Consider the following 21,516-nt stretch of genomic DNA (forward strand, 5'->3'; position numbering starts at 1 on the left):
TTACGCTAAGTTTGGAACCAAGGTACCACTGTAAAAAGGTAAAGGTAAAGGGACCCCTGATGGTTAAGTCCAGTCGTGGACGACTCTGGGGTTGCAGCACTCATCTTCCTTTACTAGCCAAGGGAGCCGGCATTTGTCCGCACAGTTTTTCCGGGTCATATGGCCAGCATGACTAAGCCGCTTCTGGCGAAACCAGAGCACCGCAGGGAAACACCATTTACCTTCCTGCTGGAGTGGTACCTATTTATCCACTTGCACTTGACGTGCTTTTGAACTTCTAAGTGGGCAGGAGATGGGACCGAGCAACAGGAGCTCACCCCATCACAGGGAATCAAACCGTTGACCTTCTGATCGCCAAGCACTAGGCTCTGTGGTTTAGACCACAGTGCCACCTGCATCCCTCTGGTACCACTGTATTCATAGCTAAAGCTTATGGAATGGAAACGAGCAGATGAAGGGATAAGGAGAAGTAACTAGAACAACCTGTGGCCTTTAAGATGTTGATGAACCACAATTCCCATCACCCTTGATCACTGGTTGGGGCTAGTCTCCTGTTTCAATTACTGTGCTGTTTTTAATGAGGTTGTTTTATTGCATGTTTTAATTACAGGTGCTTATATTTTAATATTTTAAACACACACACAAATATACCCTTGCCTCCCATCAAACTTTCACAGTACAAAGTGATGAGAAATGACTCGGAAATGTGAGATAAGAATTGCTTGATACTTACTGAGCATTCATTCCAATTTGTTTATAACACACAATATGACTCCTGCACAGACTTTAGCAGGCATCTACACTATGACTTTAAAGCACATCCAATGCACGTTTAAAGCATGTGGCTCCCCTGCAAAATAATATGGGAACTGTAGTTTCCTGCTAACATTGCTACAATTCCCAGCCCCCTTAACAAATTACAGTTCCCAGGATTCTTTAGGGGAAGTCATGTGCTTTAAATGTGTGTTGGATATGTTTTAAATGTATAGTGTGGGGCTGCACTTTTCTTTGCCAGGCACACCAAGGAACAGGGAGGCTGTTAGGACTCCAACTCCCATCAGCCTCAGCTAGCAAGGCCAGTGGTCGGGGATGATGGGAACTGTCGATCAGCCACATCTGGAAGGTGCAAGCTTTGCCACCCATGCCATAGTAGTTCTCATATTGCTCAAGCCTCATGTTATTTTATTCTAGTGTATCTTTAATGAAAGCAGAAAGGACCCTCTTTTCTTTAAATTCAGTGGACGAGCTTCTTTAGAGCAAATGAATACAGCAGTTAAAGTGGCCTTCAGCAACATGGTGCATCATAACGGGGGGTGGGCTTGGGCTGTGATCTTCGATGTGGGCGTTACAAGCAGGTCCTGGTTTTCATCTGTGAACTGTTGGCAGGTTGTATAAGCAATCTTTCCTTTAAGCAGTAGATAGAGCTGCATGATGTACTTCCGGGTCATTTTCTGCAGAAAATTGCCAATCCGTGATTGGTTTGCACTGAAGGCTTGACTAGCTGAACTCAGGCTTAATGTTCACATTAACATGAAAGCTGGTAACGTCATGAAAGTCACAAAGATTGAAAACATCTGTCTTCTGAAGACTGCAGGTGGATTCAGATAACCTGTTACAAACTCATGGGGACAGGGTAGATATAACGCAACCCAACTATGGTATGATATCAGTATTTCCCTAATCTTTTCTCCTTGGATCATCTCATTTAGCTGTGATTCCTGCATTGCAAGGGGTTGGATTAGATGACCCTTGGGTCCCCTCCCAGTTCTGTGGTTCTATTATTCCTCCTCTCAGTTTCAGAGCCAACTGTGCGAAAATTCACTCTTAGCCATAAAACTGAGCAGTTACATAAGAGGGTTAGCCCAAAGTACAGTATGCAACCGCAGCTGGAAGCAGGGGTTACGCATGAAATTATGCTAACCCCATCTGTCACGTTAAAAGCTCAGCAGATGCTGGCACTTAGCACTTCTTTCGCAGACAACCACACGTAACATTGGAATGCAGTGCTAGCCCTTAGGGTGAAGGGCAGGTAAGAGGTCAAAATCAAATAATGTTAAAGTCAGGTCAATGGCTCTGAGAGCTCTACAGGTGAATAATGCATGAATAAGGCTCATGCCTACTGCTAATATATATTTAACAGAAACAGTTTTCATAAGAGATCTTACTAATCTTTATTGAGCTTCCACTTCAGGTACTTATATAGGCTTAATGCTGATTTCTGGTAACTTGCAACTTACACTTATTTAATTTATGTGCTCACAGCTTTAAGCACGTTGCCAAAAATAACAATAGTAAATTAAAAATGATGCAGAAATGGCACACAGAGTGAAAAAATGAAAGCCAGCAGCCTTCACTGAGTGTGTTTGGGTGAAGAGGCAGATGAAGAGGGTGCGGAGGAGGCCATGGAGACGAGTAATTTTTTTAATGGTTTTTAAGGGGTGTTCTGGCTTTATGTGATTTTGCTTATGCGCACGACAGCCAGGAATGTAATCCCTGGCATGTTAAGTTGCAAGTTACCTGTATGTTATAGCCCCCGTTATCAAATCCTATTTCCCCAAGCACTTTCTTATCCAAATGGATACTGTCTGCTAAATGATTTATGGCAAAGTAACCTCAAGCAAACTCAATACTGAAACATAATCAAAAGTCTAAAACCTGAATGACATTGTGCCCTATTTGAAATAGGGCTAAGCAAAGAAGTGCGTGTTTAGAGGTGGGCAGAAGTGCGTGTTTTAGAGGTGGGCAGATTTTTGCTACTGCTTGCTTCCTGGACCACTAAGGCCATGTCAAAGCTGCAGGTCAGTGAATTGGTTTTCTTTTGCTGCAAAGCAGACCATAATTTAATTTCATTTGCCATTGCAAGCACACATGTATGTTGACATTATATATACAGGAGTAGTTTCAAATGTGTGAGCTTCCTTTTCCAGCTGATTTATTCAAATGCCAATTACTTTGTCCAAGAATGCAGCAAATTTTTCTGGCTGTCCAGGAGGAAAAGGCTTCAGGGTTGAAAAGTCTGATGTTTGAAGTGTCTTCAGAAGGGTCCTATAGAAAAATAACCCCCAAAAAACACCCCACACACAAAAATTACGATTTTGGAAGAGATAGTTCATTCAGTTCTTTTACCCTTATAAATAGCCCTGCAAGATACAACAGATTACATTATAGTGACTTGCCCAAGATTACCTGATGAGCTTCCTGGCTGAGCAAATATTTACCGTATAAGACTCACTTTTTTCCTCCTAAAAAGTAAGGGGAAATGTGTGTGCATCTTATGGAGCGAATGCAGGCTGCGCAGCTATCCCAGAAGCCAGAACAGCAAGAGGAATTGCTGCTTTCACTGCGCAGCGGTCCCTCTTGCTGTTCTGGCTTCTGAAATTCAGAATATTTTTTTTTCTTGTTTTCCTCCTCCAAAAACTAGGTGCGTCTTGTGGTCTGGTGTGTCTTATAGAGCGAAAAATACGGTAATCCCTACACCAAGACTAGATCCACTACACCATGCTGGATCCCATGATCAATTTCACAAGCTTTCCATGAGCTGGATTTGCACATTACAGCAGATGTGCAGCTACCATTTTAAATAAATAAATAAATAGTAGTCCTGCTTCCCTTCTTCCTAGTAACATCCAGTAACACAAAATGTGAGATGCCACTCCATTAAGCTGCAGGTTTTCCTGCCTCTGAGTGCCACTTTACTGGCTGCTCCTTGAGGTCAGGGAAACTCATAGTGGCAATGATTCTGTATGATATATTTTGCACTGCTAGTCCTAGGTGGAAGAATGAAATGTGGAGGCTGCTTTTTTCACTGGTAGTTCTGCATCTACTATAACATTTCAGAAGAACACAGAAAAGAAAAAAAAAACATTTCGGCTGCTTTGGGTTTTTTTCCCTAGAGAGAGGACAAGGAAACTAAGCAAGTGTTTTATTTATTGAAGGGTTGTCTTCAAACTGCTGCTCTTTCTCACATATCCCCCTGAATACGCACCCAGGTGTTAGGTTCAGCAGGGGAGGCCATCTTGGTAGTTTCTCTGCCTTCAGAAGCTTGGGTGGTAGTGGCCTGGGAGAGGGCATTCTCTGAGGCAGCCCCTAAGCTGCAGAACACCCTCCCCACAAAGGTGCTTCTGGTATCTTTGTTATACAGCTTCCAAGTGTGGAAGTCAAGCTCAGGAGGCTGAGGTGACCCTCATGAAGTCTCAGCTTCTTAGTCCTGTTTCAGTGTTTCATGGATTTCCTTACATTTATACCCCCAGCTTTCTTCCATTATGAAATCTAAAGCAGCTTACATTGATTGGTTCTCAGGCAGTCTTCCATCTAGGCATTGACTGGAAGCAGGCGTGCTGAATTTCTGCAAGGTAGGTGGGGGCTTATGTACCTTCAGAGGGCTAACCAAGAAGGGGTCTTGAAGTCTCAGAGTGAGTACCTAGCTCCTAGCTCCTGCACAACAGGAACTGTATGAACATGCTTCCTACAACATCCCCTCCTTGGAGTCCTCCTCGTCTAGGTCAATGGAGTCATGACACCACCTGGACTCTGCTTCCAAAGTTAACGAAGAAGGGATCTCTGTAAGGATCAATGTTTATTCCTTGAAGCTGGGGCTCTGGCTTTAGCTAGAGAATGCAAAAAGTGCTGTATCTTAATGGCAGGAAAAGGACTCCTCGATTGTGAACATTCTTCCTGCCACAGTCCACTGGTTTGAGACATGCATTGTTGCTTCCTTGCTTCCAGGAAGGTCAACATGGATAGTTTGCAGGAGGGCAACTAAATGGTGTTGAAGAAGAGCCATGCCTGCAAGTTAGGGGGAATGAGATGCACATTGCTTTAAACAGCCTCTGCATCAGGTAACTCAAGAGCCAGTAAATATGGTGATTAAGATCTGCAGCACTAAATTGAGTCAACGGTTTTTGTAACTTTGTGTTGTGAACTGCCCTGAGACTTATGGCTGTAGTACGGAATACAAATTTAATAATAAAGTAAGTAAGTTTGCAGGAAAGCTTGCAACCAAAACAGTGTTTAAAAAGATCCATACCTGCAAGTGCAGTAAAAGAGGTGGCCGTCCCTGCACAGCTGCCTTGCCAGTTCCAACTGGTGATTGTCCATAAGCTTGTCATTTACAACTACCAGTAGTGGCTTCCCTGCTTCCAATACTTCCAAGCAGCTACCAGCACCTGTTGTAGGAAAACAGCAGTGAAGAATAACTAAATTACCCACCCTTCACGCTAAGATCCCAGGGAAGGTGACAACAATCAAAGTACAATGCTAAAAACAGTTTACAACAACTTACAATCAGCGAAACAAGTGTTACATCTCAAGTGTCAAAAGCCAGGGCAAAGAGGTGTGTCTTCAGCAACAACATTCAATTTCACTTAGCAGTGAACAAGAATTCACCAGGGCTAGAAATGCATATCCAGCAACATCTACCTTTTGAGGGCTTTTGTTCCTCTGAAGCCTACCCTTGTCAAACATCCATACTCTCATTAATTTGATGTATTTAACATTACACTGAGGGGCATAAAACACATATTAAGGAAGCAATCCTGTGTTTGGTGGAAGGGTGGCTAAGAGCCCGTAAGATGCTGCAGACCTCCCACTTTCCAGACAAAAGGCCCCTCAGAAGGGCACTGGGCCAGATCTGGGGAGGCCTTTGATTCACCAAATTAAAAGCCCCATGTTATCCTGACACAACACCAGAAAGGATGTGGAACTATGCCAGCCTTGGAACCCTCACTAATGTGGTGGTGAGGATATAGCGCAGTTGGTTTAACATCCCATATGTGGTGGGATATGTAAACATGTGCAGCCATTATGGAAGAGTTTTCATGGAAATAAGCAATACAGGTGACTCCCCTTTTATGCAGGGATTACGTTCTGGGCCCACACATGCATATGCAAAATTGAGTAAAATGTAGAGCACCCAGGAGAGTTCTCCTTGCTCAGGAGAAAATGCACCTCAGAGGCCTCTGAGGAGGATCTCCTTGCAAGTCAGAGGCTTGTTGAGAGCGCTTGGCTGACATGCAGGGAGGTTCATTATAGACTGCTCTATGAGCTGAATATTAAGCCATCAAAATTAGGTCATGCAAGGGAAGACAAGTGATTTACACATGCAAGGGAAACACTTCTCTCCTGAAACCTCACTGACATTAGCCAAACAAAGCGAGCCATTTGGTTGAACTTGCCCTTTTGGAAGTCTGTGTTGATGCCAATCAAGACTTTTCTCATTGAAATAGAAGTTTTACCTGCATGACTTATGACTAGATCGGCTGTTTGCACATCTTCAGAGAGTGAGTTCTTGAACCTGAACACTTCCAGGGTAAATGTAGGTGTGCTGGTTGAAACAGGGCAAACTGTGCCCCTGCCAACCTGAAGGACAAGTCTGCTGTAGCCAAGATCCTGTAAAACCTGTAGAGGGAAAGGAAATTACAATCAGACTTGGTACTGACTTAGGTTAAATGCAAGAATAGCACATCAGATGCTGCAAATGTGAGCTAATTTGCCCTCCAAGTACATAAAGCCCTGCCAGGTGCAAAAATATATAGGAGCATTTGGCAACTTACCAGTGTGCTTGTATCTTCTTGGTGAGAGACAGTCTTTATGTTTAAACAGTAAAATGAAATTAGTGTACATCACATATGATAAAACTGTCATTTGCATTAACTTTAATTAGGTACGTAATGCAATCTTGTATCTGTAACCCACATATTCTATATCATTTTCTGTGAATTAGTTACTGCTTGCCTTGGACTTTGTATTGCAAGCAGGGTGGCTGTACAGGACTGGGACAATTTGTGTGCAAAAGTGCAAGTTTCCCCATAATCCCACTATATTCTTAATGGTGGAGATTTTGCTGTAAAATTGTACTGATCTCTTACTAATCCTATGCAGAATTAAATTCCCTTAAGCCCATTTATTCCACTAGGCTTTGGTGCATTCATCCCTGCATAGATAGGAGGCTGCTGCTCAACCAGGCAGATTCATATTTAAATCAGGGGCCACACAAGCACACATAGGCTGATAATACACTTCTGATATTCCACCTGTATCTGTTAACTCCCATTAAAACAGAGATGGAAGACCTATGGCTGCCCAGATGTTGGACTGCAACTCCCATCAGCAGGCCCGTGAAGGAGGCAGCCAGGTACACTTGCCCTGGGCCTCAGAGGGCTAAGTCACCCACAGAGGCCCACCAGGGCTTTTGCAGTTTATTCTAAGACTCCTGCCTTGGGCCTCAGACAAGCTCTGCACAGGCTTGCCCATCAGCCCCAGCCAGAATGGTGTATGCCTGAGAATGATGGGAGCTGAAGCCCCCAGGGAAATCTGGAGCGTCACAGGATCCCCAGCCCTGCATTAAAACAATAAGAGTGCTTATTTCTGGTGATAAACGTGACATGGATTGCACCACTGAGGTACATTCCACCAGCACTACCACCCCCCAAAAGTACAATGGGACCTGTTAAGGGTGCTCAGAGTTGCTAGAAGACCCCACTCCCATGTTCCCCCTCATGGACCTCCAATTTTTAGAGGGTTTTACCAATTAGTAATACCCCCTACCCAGGAGGGGAATCTGCGAGGGGTATAGAGTGTACGTGTGTCTCCCAATAACTCTCGGCGCCCTTAACCAAACTGCTGCTTCCAAGACGTTTTGCGAAAAGAAGCTATGCCTGCTTATAATGTAAATGAACAGTACTGTCTCCTCCATGGATCACTGTGGAATTTACTTCTGAGTAACCCAAGCTAGAGGAAAGGCAGGACTCATCCTGCACCCTTGTCTTTCTTCACCTATCACGTTCGCCCCCACCCCCAATATCCTTCCATGCAAAGTGCGGAGCAATACTGGGGTTCCCTTTCTTATTGGAAGCAACATTCCAGACAGGGACTCAGAAAAAAGCAAGACTCGCAGAACTCCTAGAAGACGCCGGATGTGACGTCACGCCGGCTACACGGGCCGTTTCCGCCCGTCCATTGCTCGCCTCCGGCGGTTGCCTAGCGACGGCGGCCAAAGTCGGGGAAAGCGGGAAAAGAGAGGGGGCAAGAAGGTGCAAGAGCCTCGCCTGCAGAGCCTCCGGAGCCGTCACGGCGGCGATGAGGTCGTCGAAGCTGGTCGTGCCCACTGTGACAAAGGCGGATTTCATGGCCGGCGGAGAGGCGTCGTGACCATAGGGAAGGAAAGCTAGAGCGGAGGTCACGTAACGTCTTGGATGGGAACAACCTCCCCACGCACCAGAAAGCCGGCGCCCTTCTGAAACGAGCAGTATCTATGGTAATCCCAGTATGCTTTGCGAGGAGAGCTGAGCCGGGAAAAGTCGCCCAGAGATAGGAAAGTGTAGAGAAATGCATCTCCTTGTTTCGGTGCGTAAATTCAAGATCGTTTGGAAACCATTCTTTTAGACGCAGGTTGGCGGAGACAAAAGACGGTGGTAGGTAGCGGTTAGAGTTCCTGACTAGGAATCTTAGAGGTGAAGGGTTGGAATCCACTCGGCCAGGAAATTTATTGGATGACCTTCCACGCCACTCACTGTTTCTCTTAGCTTTACCTACCTCACAAGGTTGCTGTGAGGATAACAATGAAGAGTGGATAGAGCCATTTGGAGCTCCTTGGAGAAAAAAGAATTGGCCAGGTTTGACAGGTGAGCAGGGTTGACCACCTCTTTGGCGATCGTTCATAGCTGAGTAAGATTGTCTTCCATGAACACGGTTTTAACAATGAGTCAGTAAGTGACTGTGGAGACCAATTCTGAATCCACACGTTCCTCCACAGTGGGGACCTAGGTTTCTGAGCGGGAGTTGATCATGGTGAGGGTTTGCCAAACGTGCCTTCCACTTAGCACATTTCTCCCTTGCGTCCTGAGTTTGAGCAACCATGACACCTTTGGTCAAGACTGTTCTCCAACTGGAGCGCTCGCAGGCCAGTGTTTCCCAGTTATTGGTGTTTATACTACATTTTGTTAGATTTGCCCTGAGAGAGGCTTTAAACCTCTTTTGTTGACCTCCACCATTACCCTTCCATTTTCAAGTTCGGAATAGAGTACAGTGGTACCTCGGGTTAAGAACTTAATTTGTTCTGGAGGTCTGTTCTTAACCTGAAACCGTTCTTAACCTGAAGCACCACTTTAGCTAATGGGGCCTCCTGCTGCCACCGCCACACGATTTTTGTTCTCATCCTGAAGCAAAGTTCTTAACCCGAGGTACTATTTCCGGGTTAGCGGAGTCTGTAACCTGAAGCGTCCGTAACCCGAGGTACCACTGTAGTTGCTTTGGAAGACGATAATCAGGCATCCACACAACATGACCAGTCCAACGAGGTTGATGTTGAAGAATCATTACTTCAACACTGGTGATCTTTGCTTCTTCCAGTACACTGGTATTAGTTCACCTGTCTTCCCAAGTGATGTATAAATTTTTTCGGAGACACCGTTGATGGAATCTTTCAAGGAGCTGGAGATGGCGTTTATAAGTGGTCCATGTTTCACAAGCATACAGTAAGGTTGGTAGTACAATAGCTTTGTATACAAGCATTTTGGTTTCCCTGAGAATGTCAATTGGGAGAAAGCCGCACTCGCAGAGCTCAGGCGATGCTGGATTTTGGCATCAATGTCGGCCCTTGTGGAAAGATAACTGCCCTGGTAGGAGAATTGATTGACACTTTCCAATGTTACACCACTGAGTTGGATTTGTGGCACTGCAGAGGGGTTGTTTTTGTGCTTGTCGGTGCAGCACTTTGGTTTTTGGGATGGTGAGCGATTGGCCAAGCTTTTCATAAGTTTCTGCGAAGATATTTAAGATGGTTTGGAGGTCATCGTCTGAGTGTGCACACTACACACTACATTGTTGTCAGCATACTGAAGCTCTATGTTGGAAGTTATGGTAACCTTACCCTTTGCTTTCAGCCTATTCAGATTAAAGAGCTTTCTATCTGTTTGATATACGATTTCTACTCTGGTGAGGAGTTTCCCTTTGACAAAGTGTAGGATCATGGCAATGAAAATAATAAATAGAGTTGGGGCGATAACACAACTCTGTTTAACACCTGATCCCACTGTGAATGGTTCACTTTGAGAGCCATTGTTATCTGCAATTGTTGTCATATTATCATGGAGGAGCCGAATGATGTTCACAAATTTATCTGAGCAGCCAATTTTCAGAAGAACAGTCCACGGGGCATTACAATTTACAGTGTCGAAAAGCCTTAGTCAGGTCAGTAAATGCCATATACAGTGGTACCTCGGGTTACAGACGCTACAGGTTACAAACTCCGCAAACCAGGAAGTGGTTGTTCCAGGTTAAGAACTTTGCACCAGGATAAGAACAGAAATCTCAAGCCAGTAGCGCAGCAGCAGCGGGAGGCCCCATTAGCGAAAGCACACCTCAGGTTAAGAACTGTTTCAGGTTAAGAATGGACCTCTGGAACGAATTAAGTTCTCAACCCGAGGTATCACTTGGTTTTGCTCTCTGCATTTTTCTTGAAGATGTTGTGTGGTGAAAATCATGTCCACTGTCCCCCTAGAAGGTCAAAAATCATTTTGGGATTAGGAAGGGTAGCCTCGGATATTGTTAGAAGACGGTTTGCTAAGATCCTTGCAATAATTTTGCTGGCCGCCTCTAATAAAGAGATTCCTCAATAGTTCCCGCAGTCTATTCTATCACATTTTTAAAATAGATTGATAATTTTGGCATCCCTAAAGGCTGCTGGGATCTCCTCTCTTTCCCAGATTTTTTCAATCAGGTTGTGAAGTTGTGTAAGTTCAGTTCCATCCACTTTGAAGACTTCACCAGGTATCCCATTAGGTCCGCTGGCTTTGTTGTTTTTCATTTGGTTAATAGCTGTACACAATTCTCCCAGATTTGGAGATACTGCAAGCTCATCTCTAATTTGTTTCTGTGGAATTTGTGAGAGGACCTTAACAGCTATGGGGGAGTTGCAGTTAAAGAGATGCTGGTAGTGTTCTTTCCAGCACAGTGTAATAGCTTCTTTATCTTTTAGAAGTGTGGTACCACCTATTGAGTGTAGGGGGCATATGCCATGAATTATTGGCCCATAGATGGTCTTTGTGGCTTTAAAGAAACTTGGTGCATCATGAGTGTTGGCTAAGGGCCAGATTTCTTGAGGGGTTTTTTTTTATCTACCAGGTGTTCTTTAGTTCTCTGGTTCTTCTTTGAACCTCAGCCTTAGCGTTGGCATAGGTTTTTTAATTAGTGGCACAATTTCTTTCTTCCTTTTCTTGTCAGTAATGCGTTAAATCTCACTGTCATTCTCATCAAGCCGGTCCTGGTGTTTCTTGGTTTGGTATCCAATAGTTTGTTCACAGGCTGCAATAATGGATGTTTTTAGCTTGGTCCAGTGTTCCTCGATGCTATCAGGGAACTCCAAAAGCAGATGGTCCTTAAGAGTCATTTGGAAGCAATCCAGTCACCTATCAGTCACCTGACATCACATTTTCCTGGCATTACATTTCCTTGCCTCTGTGGTTTGAAATTGAACAAAGGAACAGCACTTTGCAACACCAACCATCATGGCTGCTGTTGCAAAGGCACCACACTAACGGCATAACACAGTAAATAAAAATCAAAAGTCAATGGCTTTTGAAAGCTATGGAGATATAAATATATACTTTCTCCCCTTTGAAAAACAAATGTGCACCTGCAAACAGCTAATCGGTTATGATAAATTAAAGATCTCTGGACAGAAAGTACATAATTTTATCCATCCACTAGATGACAGTGTTTGTACACAAGGATAAATCCAAAACCAGCAGAGGTACGGTAATGTTACATGGACCAACTGAAACATCACAAAATAAATATGTAAAAATATAAACAAGTAAACCTTTATTTCAGAATAATTATTATTCAGTCTAAATGTTGTTGTTGTTGTTTTAAGATAGATTTGTGGGGTGGGGTAAGAATCTGAATGAAAAGTCCAGACTGCAGACTTAATAGAAGAAGTAATGTTCACACTGAAGCTGGTCTAAACACCCAGTGGCAGAATAAAGTAAACACATTTTTTCAGTCCTCCCTGATGTTAATTACAGTCATAACTCGGGTTGAAGTCGCTTCAGGTTAAGTATTTTCGGGTTGCGCTCTGTGGCGACCTCGAAGTAATGGAGCGCGTTACTTCTGGGTTTCGCCACTCGTGCATGTGCAGACGCTAAAAATGACGTCAGGCGCATGCGCGGAAGTGGCGAATCGCGACCCGCGCAGACACGCAGTTGCAGGTTACGCTCTACTCAGGATGCGGACGGGGCTCCAGAACGGATCCCATTTGCATCCAGATGTACCACTGTACTCCCTGCTGCTAGAAAACTAGTGCCACAGGGAAAGGGTTGAGTCAGAATCCTCCTTTCTCTCCAGATATGCTAATCTTCTATTTCCAAGTAATCTGAGTGGGTGGGAGGGAGCTATCATAAGCAGCATACCCCAATTGTAGCCTTAAGTAGTATCATTCCCACTATTTCCAGTGTTTGAGTTGTGAGCGCATTTGCTTATCCAAGCACAAGTAGGAATTAGTAGCAGGCTTGGAGGGACCTCCAAGTTTGCAGAAGTACAGAAAACCTTAAAGAAAATCAAGTGAGTCGGATGAGAACTGAGTATGCTCGCAAGCCACAGAGCGCTGGCTGACTGTTGAGGGGCTGGGGGCTGGAATGGAGTGTTCTGGGGGAGGGTATGATGGCTGGCTGGCTGAAACAGTGAAGAAACCCAGGACTTATCCCTGTTGCAACATTTGGTCGTAGGCAGGGCTGGCTCACCCATGAGGCAAGTTGAGTCAACTGCCTCAGGCAGCAGGATCCATAGGGGTGGCAAATTCCTTTTTAAATATGTGGACTGAATCAAATTCCTTTCTCATTCCTACGCAGTAGGTGTGCACTGCTGAACCGATCATCACAGTCTTCATACACCAAGTGCACGAAAAATTATTTGCTCCTCTCTGTTCATTTGCCCTGCCACTGCCTCCTTATAGCTTAGGTAAGGAGGATTGATTTTCAGTGCTGGTGTTCAGGCTGCAAATGTGTGCAAAAGTTACTTCAGCTCTTGTCATCATACTCTGAAGGGATTGTTCTTGTTGCAGTGCATCCTTTTAAAACTGGAATGAAAAGTGACTGTTCTTGATTCAAATAGAAGCAAATTGCCCTCTGTTAAGGTTTAGAGCTTGATGCAGTTAGTTATGGGTTGTTGTTTTTTAAAAAAAAGCAAGTCTCATATGTGCATTTTGGGTTCTGAATTGGCAGCTATGAAGAAAATGTTATTCCACAGAACAGCGACTGCTCACGTGGCAGAGCAAAGTTAGCCTTAGACAAAGTGTCAATCAGTGCCTTTCTCCCTTGACCAGATAGTGAAGCCCACAGGACCCTATTATCTGTCCAACATACATTGGGGTATGCAGTCTTATATGTTAACTCACTTGTATTTTGGGCTGCCCTGGAGTGGCCATAGCTCAGTGGTAGAGAACATGCTTTGCATGCAGAAGGTCCCAGGTTCGATTCCCTACAATATTACTTGGAGTTGGGAATGCCCTCCAACTGAAACCCTGGAAAGTTGCTGCCAGTCAGTGTTGACAACACTGAACATAGACTAATGTTCTGACTTGTTATAAGATAACTTCCTGTGGTCCTGTGTCCCATCACATATCTCAAAGAGCAAGTCTTAGCCTGGGTAAAGCCTGTAGAGGTGTAGCCCAAGCATGGCTGACCTGTGGCCCTCCGGGCAATCTTGGACTCAAATTCCCATCAGCCCCAGCCAGCATGGCCCATAGCTAGAGATCTGCATGAAGGTGGCCCTTGGTTCAATCCCTGGCATCTCCAGGAAGGGCTGGGAATGTCCCCTGTCTAAAACCCTAGAGTGCCACTGCCAGTCAGTGTAGACATCACTGAGTTAGATGGATCAATGGTCCGACTCATCACAATACAAGGTACCTTCTTATCTTCCTTGGGGCGTGTAGGGGTGCTATCTGTATGTTGGCTTCTGTATGTAGAAAGGGGAGAGGGCTCAGTCTTGCCCTTCGCCTTGGACATGAGAATGTCTTACCCAGACCTTGCCAAAATGGTGCTTGGGGCAACTTTTGAGCAGATTCACTGAGTATGATTCATTCCTTTAAAAATGGGAAAGGCCAAAGACATAGCAAAGAAAAAGATCTGGCTGACTTTGGGATTAGTAGCGCACAGTGCACTGCTGGGGATATATGTCATGTTCCTTATTGTTTTCTGTTTGTAAACAACTTGCCCCAAGGTGCTAATTAGCTTCAAGTGTTACATACCGTGATGTGTGTTTGTTTCCATACACAGACCGTGGTGGTCAAGGTGAGTGAATCCGTTTAGTTCATTAACATTCCAGATTCTATGGTGGCTTGTCAATGCTGTTGAGGCGATCTTATTTTGCTGGCGGTTTTGTCTCAGATCAGGAGCTCTGCTCTTTCATCGGAGTTAAGATCCTTAATTCTTCACCATGGTGCTACTTACTGCTGATGTACTAAGCACAGTAAATAAGACTAAATAACAGTGCATTACTTCAGCTTTTGGGAGAAGCACCTTCTCTTCTGTGTCTCTTCCGCATTCATTATCCTATATAAAATTTGCCCTGCAACCCTGTCAAACAGATGCACACCATGCTGCATTCTAAACTGGCTTCTTCTCTGTGCACGGATCCTGTGCAACGTACTTTAAATGCCCTTCAATTGCATGGCTCCCTCCCCATCTTTCCCCTCTTAAACCCCAACACATCTATGTCTGTGACCATCTCTTATCCTGCTCCACCAGCCTCAAACACCAGAAAGTGCCATGCTCCTTTCTCTCTGAATGCCCCTTGCAGTAGGTTAAAAGGTAAAGGTAAAAGGACTCCTGACCATGAGGTCCAGCCGTGAGTGACTCTGGGGTTGCGGCGCTCGTCTCGCTTTATTGGCCGAGGGAGCCGGCGTACAGCTTCCGGGTCATGTGGCCAGCATGACTAAGCCGCTTCTGGCGAACCAGAGCAGCACACGGAAACGCCGTTTACCTTCCCACCAGAGCGGTACTTATTTATCTACTTGCACTTTGATGTGCTTTCGAACTGCAAGGTTGGCAGGAGCTGGGACCGAGCAACGGGAGCTCACCCCGTTGCGGGGATTCGAACCACCGACCTTCTGATCAGCAAGTCCTAGGCTCTGTGGTTTAACCCACAGCGCCACCCATGTCCGTACCTTGCAGTAGGTCACATTCACACAATAGATTTAAAACACTATTTTACATTTTAGCTGCCCCCTCCAAGAATCCTGGCAGTTTGGTAAAGGGCAGTGGCGTAGTGTGGGGGGTGCAGGGGGGCCGGCCGCACCGGGCGCAACATCTGGGGGGGCCCGCTCGCACTCGCAGCTCTCTGCCCCTACCTGGCTCACTCACTCTCTCTCACTGCAGTGCTGGCTGTGCGAATCCGATCCAAGCCGCTGGGTCGCCGCCCACTGTGGAGGGGGTGGGTGCCAGGCGTGTGGTGCGGAGAGAGAGCGAGGGACTATCTGAGGGAGGGACAGTGCAGCGGCCGCCCAGCGCAGCGCTGAGCACGGGAGAGAACCACACCAGACCAGACCAGGCAGCAGCAAGAAGAAGCTGGCAGCGGCGGCAGGTTAGGGGTTAGGGGGCGCAAATTACTTGCCTTGCCCCGGGTTAGGGGGCGCAAATTACTTGCCTTGCCCGGGTTAGGGGGCGCAAATTACTTGCCTTGCCCCGGGTGCTGACAACCCACGCTACGCCGCTGGTAAAGGGAACTGCGAATTATTAGGCAACCTCTCACACAGCTACAGTTCCCAGCACCCTTAGCAAACTACAGTTCCCGGGCCTCTCCATAGGCTGTTGAAGTGGCATATGAATGCTTTAGTGGGGGTGTCACCATTGTTGTTATAACCATCTTGTTCCCATATTGTGGAAAGGCAAGGTTAATGTGTTAGAATTGTGCATACTGCATCACAAGGGTAGCCAACGTGGTGCCCTCCACATGTTCCTGGAGCTGGACTACAACTCCCATCAGCCCATAGTTAGCATTCCCAATGGCCTGGGCTTCTGGGAGTTGCATTATGTTGACTACGCCTGCTCCAACAATTGTTTTTAATCCTGCATAAATGTAGCACCATCAATGAGCATTGTGCTTTACATCAAGTGACAGGCAGATTTCAGGATTGCAGGATCTACTTTGAGCAGTGAGCTCCAACAACCAGGCTTGATGCAAAACAGTAGCTGAGGGTGTTAGAGGCATTAGTGCACCCCATGTGTCATGCTGTGGAATGACCTTATCCAAGTATTAATCTACATCTGTGTGATGGCAGATCGGAGATCCTAATGCAGAACTAAAAACAAAAAAACAGCGTCAAGGCCTGCTCAAAAGCAACCAATTTATACTCCCATTTCATAGGCTAGGAACACTGAGACTATGTAATGATTAAACAAAGAAACCAACAAAGAAACTAACTTGCAATTTTATGAAACAGAAAGTTATGCCAGCACCCTTAAGCATAAAGTTCCAGTTTAAGGGAAGGCAACAGTGAGGCTCAAAGAATAGAGAGTTTGTCTATGAATCAGACTAGTAAGCTTACATAGGAGTGTGTCTTAGTTGTTGCTCTTGTTAAACGACTTGGACTCAGGGGGAAACTGCTTGTGATCTACTGCAAATTGCCCAGAGATCTTTCAGTAGATTTTGATGTAGCTCCTGCCCTCCCCTACCAAAAAGAAAAATCCCTACCTGAAAGAACTAAGCTGATGCTATATGAGAGAATCTTCCCCTAGTTTGGCCTCTCCCATTAAAGTGGCTGTGATGAAGAGAACCAGGATATTGTCTCTATGGATTTATCTGGCACAAATGAGCACCAATTACAGTGTTTACTCACCACTGGGGGTTTAAGCCATCATTTTGTCTAATTATGGTGTGAATGGCACGCTGAAAAAAGCCATCCTTCTTTAAAGAACAAATCCCCCAGGAAATCCTTAAAACCTTGAATACCAATTATAAAACAGTTTCCAGCCTGCCCGTCAGAGAAAATATGTGCCAACCCAGGATCACCTTTGTCCCCAGGTCTATGTGAGCATCACTTGAGCATAAAAAGGGTCCTCCAGATTGGTTCCCCCTCCCCTGTGTATTTTGCAACATCTTATTGATGCAATAATAGTTTATTAGAGATAGATTTGTACTGGATCATCCACACGCCATTCTGCTTTATTAGTTGTTCCATGTTGCTTCTCCAAAGCTGTTTCATTATTGCTGTCTGAAGAGTCACCATCTATTTATTTATTTATTAAATTTATATCCCTCCCTTCCTGCCCAAGGAGCCCAGAGCAGCAAACTGATACACAATTTAGAAGCAAAGACAAAGTAAAACATTCTAAAACTGTCAGATCAGATCTAAAAATGATTACAATTAAAAACATCGAAAATGAGTTATCATTAAAAAACATTCTTCCATTCTATGATCTTGCCATTGCCAGGAACAGTATTCCTCAACCTCCAAATGCCTGGGTAAACAGGAATATTTCCACATTCCTACTGAACATCAATAATGATGGAGACAAGTGCACCTCACTAGTGAGGGCATACCACAGCCGGGAAACCACATCTGAAAAGGCCCTGTCATATAGGTCAGTGGCAATGCACATTTCATTCTGCAGAAAATCTGCCCTGCAATGGAGTACAACCAACAGTTTGATGGTAATTTACATTTACCTGGTTAAGAAGCCTCCATAATCTTCAGTGAAAAGGTTCAGGTAGCCTGTACCCCTGGAGAGCTCCTGTCAGACAGAGTGGACATGCCTGTGCAACATTTCCTTATTATCCATTATTTATTAAGAGCATTTGCTTCCCACTCTTTGGCTGAAAGTGGCTTTAAAAAAGGTGAAGGACCCCTGACTGTTAAGTCCAGTCGTGAATGACTCTGGGGTTGCGACACTCATCCCGCTTTACTGGCCGAGGGAGCTGATGTTTGTCCGCAGACAGTTTTTCTGGGTCATGTGGCCAGCATGACTAAGCCGCTTCTGGCAAACCAGAGCAGCGCACAGAAACGCCTTTTACCTTCCCGTTGGGGTGGTACCTATTTATCTACTTGCACTTTGATGTGCTTTTGAAGTGCTAGGCTGGCAGGAGCTGGGACCGAGCAACGTGAGTTCAACCCGTCGCGGGGATTCAAACCACCGACCTTCTGATTGGCAAGCCCAAGAGGCTCAGTGGTTTAGACCACAGTGCCACCCACATCCCTGCCAAAAGTGGCTTACATGCACTCAATTAAAGCAAGACAGCCCCTCCCCTGAAGGCTTTTTTATTTTATTTTTTCAAAAGACAAAGAAGGGAATAGAGGTAGGAAGGGAAGAGGGGTGGAATCAAACTCGGGAATGAATTCTTCAGCAGCTGTTGAACACAGTTAACGGGCAGTGGTCCTTGATAGTGCTGGTGCCCCAGTAAAGATGATGGAACGAGCCTTCTGCTTCCAATCTCCGCCACCAGTGACGGACTGTTTCTTCATGGCGCCCAGGGCAATAAGACAGACTGGAAGGACACGTGCCTATTGTGTTCTCCTCACACCACCCTGCCAGTGTCCCCCAGAAAAATGTGTCTGGGTCCATCACCCCAGCAGCCCCCCCCCCCAAGCTACACCCCTGTCTTCCACTGAGGCATTTCTCTCTGCTGGGGGACAAAGCTAACCTGCTGCCTTGGGTACAGCCTCTTCCTACCCAGGACTCACCTTTAAATCAAGCATGTATTTGAGGACCCATTTCTTTTTTCTTTATAAACCAAGTGTTTGTATGGTGGTAGTGCTGTTCTTGCAACCCACCTTACTTCAGGTCACTCCCTAGTAGTGGCCCCAACCTACCAGTTGAAGACCAGTGCAGTTGATGTTGCCATCTTGTCCAGGGACGCGGACTTATAAAAAATATTGGGGGGGGGCCCCCGGGAAAGCTCATGAATAATAAATAAGCTCATGAATATGCAAATAAAGTGGCGCCGCCTCCTCGTGAGCGAATAGGGGAGAGCGTGCTGCGCCTATTAATCAGCTCCGAAGGAAATTGGGTGGAGCTTTTGCTCGGGAGGGAGGGCAGGAGGCATGCAGCCCGACCCTGTGCATTTTGGGCTGGGGGAGGGGCGGCGGTGGCGCTCTGCTGGAGGGGCGCCGGAGATTATTGGGGGGGCGGAGCCCCCCCAAACGAATTTTTGAGGGGGCTCGGGCCCCCTCAAGCCCCATGGAGTCGGCGCCTATGATCTTGTCTGTCCCTAGTGCTGAAGTAAGATTCAGCTTCCAGCTTGGTTGGTTTCTGTCTGTGAGCACAACCTTCCTCTTATACTTCCTCTTAGGCAGAAAAATAGTGTGTTGAACCGAAGTGAAATGATCCAGAAGGCCTGCAAACGCCATCTTGGTAGTCAGCATAACCCAAAAACTAATGAGTAGTTGTGGCAAGAATAAGGTCATATATGTCTATGTCTCCTTGCTTTGATATATGCTAACTGGCTTGCTTTGATACTATGCTTTTCTGCGCTGTGTTGTGCTGTGCTGTACTATGCTTATCTTAGGATGCTGGGCTCTAGGCCTAGAGAAGGGAAATGTTTTGGATAGCTGCCACCTATGACCTCACAAACTAGGTGTGATGGGAGATTCTTGGCAAACTGAGGTATCTTTTCTGTGCATAAAGGATTTATGAATGTTTGCTTGGGTGTGGACAAGTGATGATGACCTCTCATTATTACAGTGCATCCTGCATCTGTAAAGGCAGTGAGGCTCCTTTCTGTCTTACTCAGAAAATACACCTGACACCCTCTTACAATTCTCCACCCACCTACTCCCCCTCCTGCCCAGATTGGATAAAACTTCCCTGTTGAACGAAATCCAAACCTTGCTGCCCATTTCTGATTGTTTGATTCCTTTTGTGGGGTAGTATTTAAATTATATTTTAAGCTGCCCTGAGTGATTCCAAATGCATTGGAAGGGTCAGGGCAAGGTGTGTGTATGAGTGTCTACATTTTGCAAATAAAGAATTGATAGAAATGAACAACAACAACAAACTGTCCCAAGGAAAAGGTGAATGTTCTTTGGAACCACATGGTGGATTCCCAATGTAAGGAGATTCCCACCCTATCACCTCCTTGGAATATACATAAAATGGACCTTGCCCATATACAGATCAAGGGGCAATATTGGTCCAGGTGCCTGGAGCACTTGGTTGACTTTTCATCCCAACCTGACATTCCCCAGCGTGGTGTTTCGAAGGCTCACACTATGCAGTGACCAACCTCCCCTAATTCACTAAAGGACACAATACGTTAGACAGGAAAATATGGATATTTATAATGATAAATAGGATTGTAATTTCTGACAATGTTAAGTATTAATCCTGCATACAATATATAGTTCAATATACAGTCAGGTTTTTTTAAATTTACAATAGGGGGGGGGGAAATCTCACAGATAATTCTCTGATGGTTACAGTATATGAAAAAGAACTCATTGTGCTGAACACCTGCATGCAAAGTAGATACTATGGCCTTGGCTTTCTTTCAGTGCTTTGGAGACCGAGCTTAGGTTGCACAGAGATAATTGCTTATCAAAAGGGTTGCATAAAGCTGGTGCTATGGATATAAATAGGAGCAGCTGTATTCTAGTAGTCCCCCACCCCATACACAATATTAGCCCAAACTCCCAAGGGAAAAGTAACACCCCATCAAGAATGAACCATGTGTGTGTATTAAAAATAGTGGTTGGGGGGAAATTAGCATTTAAAGGCAAACCTGCCTCATTCAAATTTTCCAGAACAATAAGCAAACCCAGTCATCTCTGAATTTTGCAATGCAGATCTCCAGACAAGTAATGTTGTACAAAACTGCGTATACTGCAGCAAAGTGTGCATGACAATGCAAATATTAGTAAAAAATAATATACACAAACATATTAATTTGGGGAAAACTGCTTTGCAAAAAAAAAGTGTATTGGGCAAAATTGTATACAAATGTGTATATTGGGAGAAATTCCCACTAAAATGCTGGTGAATTTACTGTATTTAAAAAATACAGTAAATAAATCACAAACTAATATGGACATGTGGAGAACCAAATTTAGGACTGGAAAAAAAATGAGAAACTGGGAGGAGAAACTGAAATGGACAGATTCACCCATCTTTTGTTTGAAAACAAAACAAAACACACCATAATTTCCAGAGTGTTGGATGAAACATGGTCTTGTTATTGTCATAAGCAAGAGTGTGTGTATGACTGCTAATTTTAGCATGGCTCAGGTTTGGGGAATTTGCACTTCATGGAGAGAGGGGAATTGGCAGATGAATGCTATATAGTAGAATACCCTCTGGGATTTTATTTCTAGGCTAGATTGCAAAATGGAGCTGAGATTAGTTCATGTCCCTGAAATGTTACACACCTAACACAGATGGCTTTGCAGATATCACCTTCTAATGAAAAAAAACCAGAGGACTGCGTTAGCTGATTAGTTAGTGTAATTCATAAGCACACGGCTATACAGATGGATTCTGTTGCTGCGTAAGCTTCAGGTGCTCACTCTGAAAGAACACTTAAAAGAGATAT

At 45.0% G+C, this 21,516-nt stretch overlaps 1 protein-coding gene and 1 long non-coding RNA gene across 11 annotated transcripts in view; one reads left to right on the forward strand and one right to left on the reverse strand.

The window, feature by feature from the left end:
- Positions 1 to 2,807: 2,807 nt before the first annotated feature.
- Positions 2,808 to 8,248, reverse strand: ALG13 (ALG13 UDP-N-acetylglucosaminyltransferase subunit). 2 transcript variants are annotated; one of them, XM_081179366.1, is made up of 4 exons: positions 8,046 to 8,248; positions 6,234 to 6,396; positions 5,027 to 5,165; positions 2,808 to 3,045 (listed from the first exon to the last, which is right to left on the reverse strand). In XM_081179366.1, the coding sequence occupies exons 1-4, from the start codon at positions 8,124 to 8,126 to the stop codon at positions 2,937 to 2,939; spliced, it is 492 nt and encodes a 163-aa protein (XP_081035492.1). In that variant the 5' UTR covers positions 8,127 to 8,248; the 3' UTR covers positions 2,808 to 2,936. The 2 variants fall into 2 exon arrangements, with proteins under 2 accessions (XP_081035492.1, XP_081035493.1); XM_081179367.1 differs by lacking the exon at positions 8,046 to 8,248 and adding an exon at positions 7,829 to 7,873.
- Positions 8,249 to 8,349: 101 nt separating this feature from the next.
- Positions 8,350 to 21,516, forward strand: part of LOC308578808 — a 41,072-nt gene continuing 27,905 nt past the window's right edge. For 6 of the 9 annotated variants that reach the window (XR_014004116.1, XR_014004117.1, XR_014004118.1 and 3 more), the window contains exon 1: positions 8,350 to 8,621. This is a non-coding gene — a long non-coding RNA (uncharacterized lncRNA). Of the gene's footprint in view, positions 8,622 to 10,703; positions 10,780 to 21,516 lie in introns of all 9 variants that reach the window. The other 3 variants (XR_014004121.1, XR_014004122.1, XR_014004120.1) reach the window with 2 other exon arrangements.

The sequence above is a fragment of the Podarcis bocagei genome, assembly GCF_964188305.1.
Source record: "Podarcis bocagei genome assembly, chromosome: Z".
NCBI lineage: Eukaryota > Metazoa > Chordata > Lepidosauria > Squamata > Lacertidae > Podarcis > Podarcis bocagei.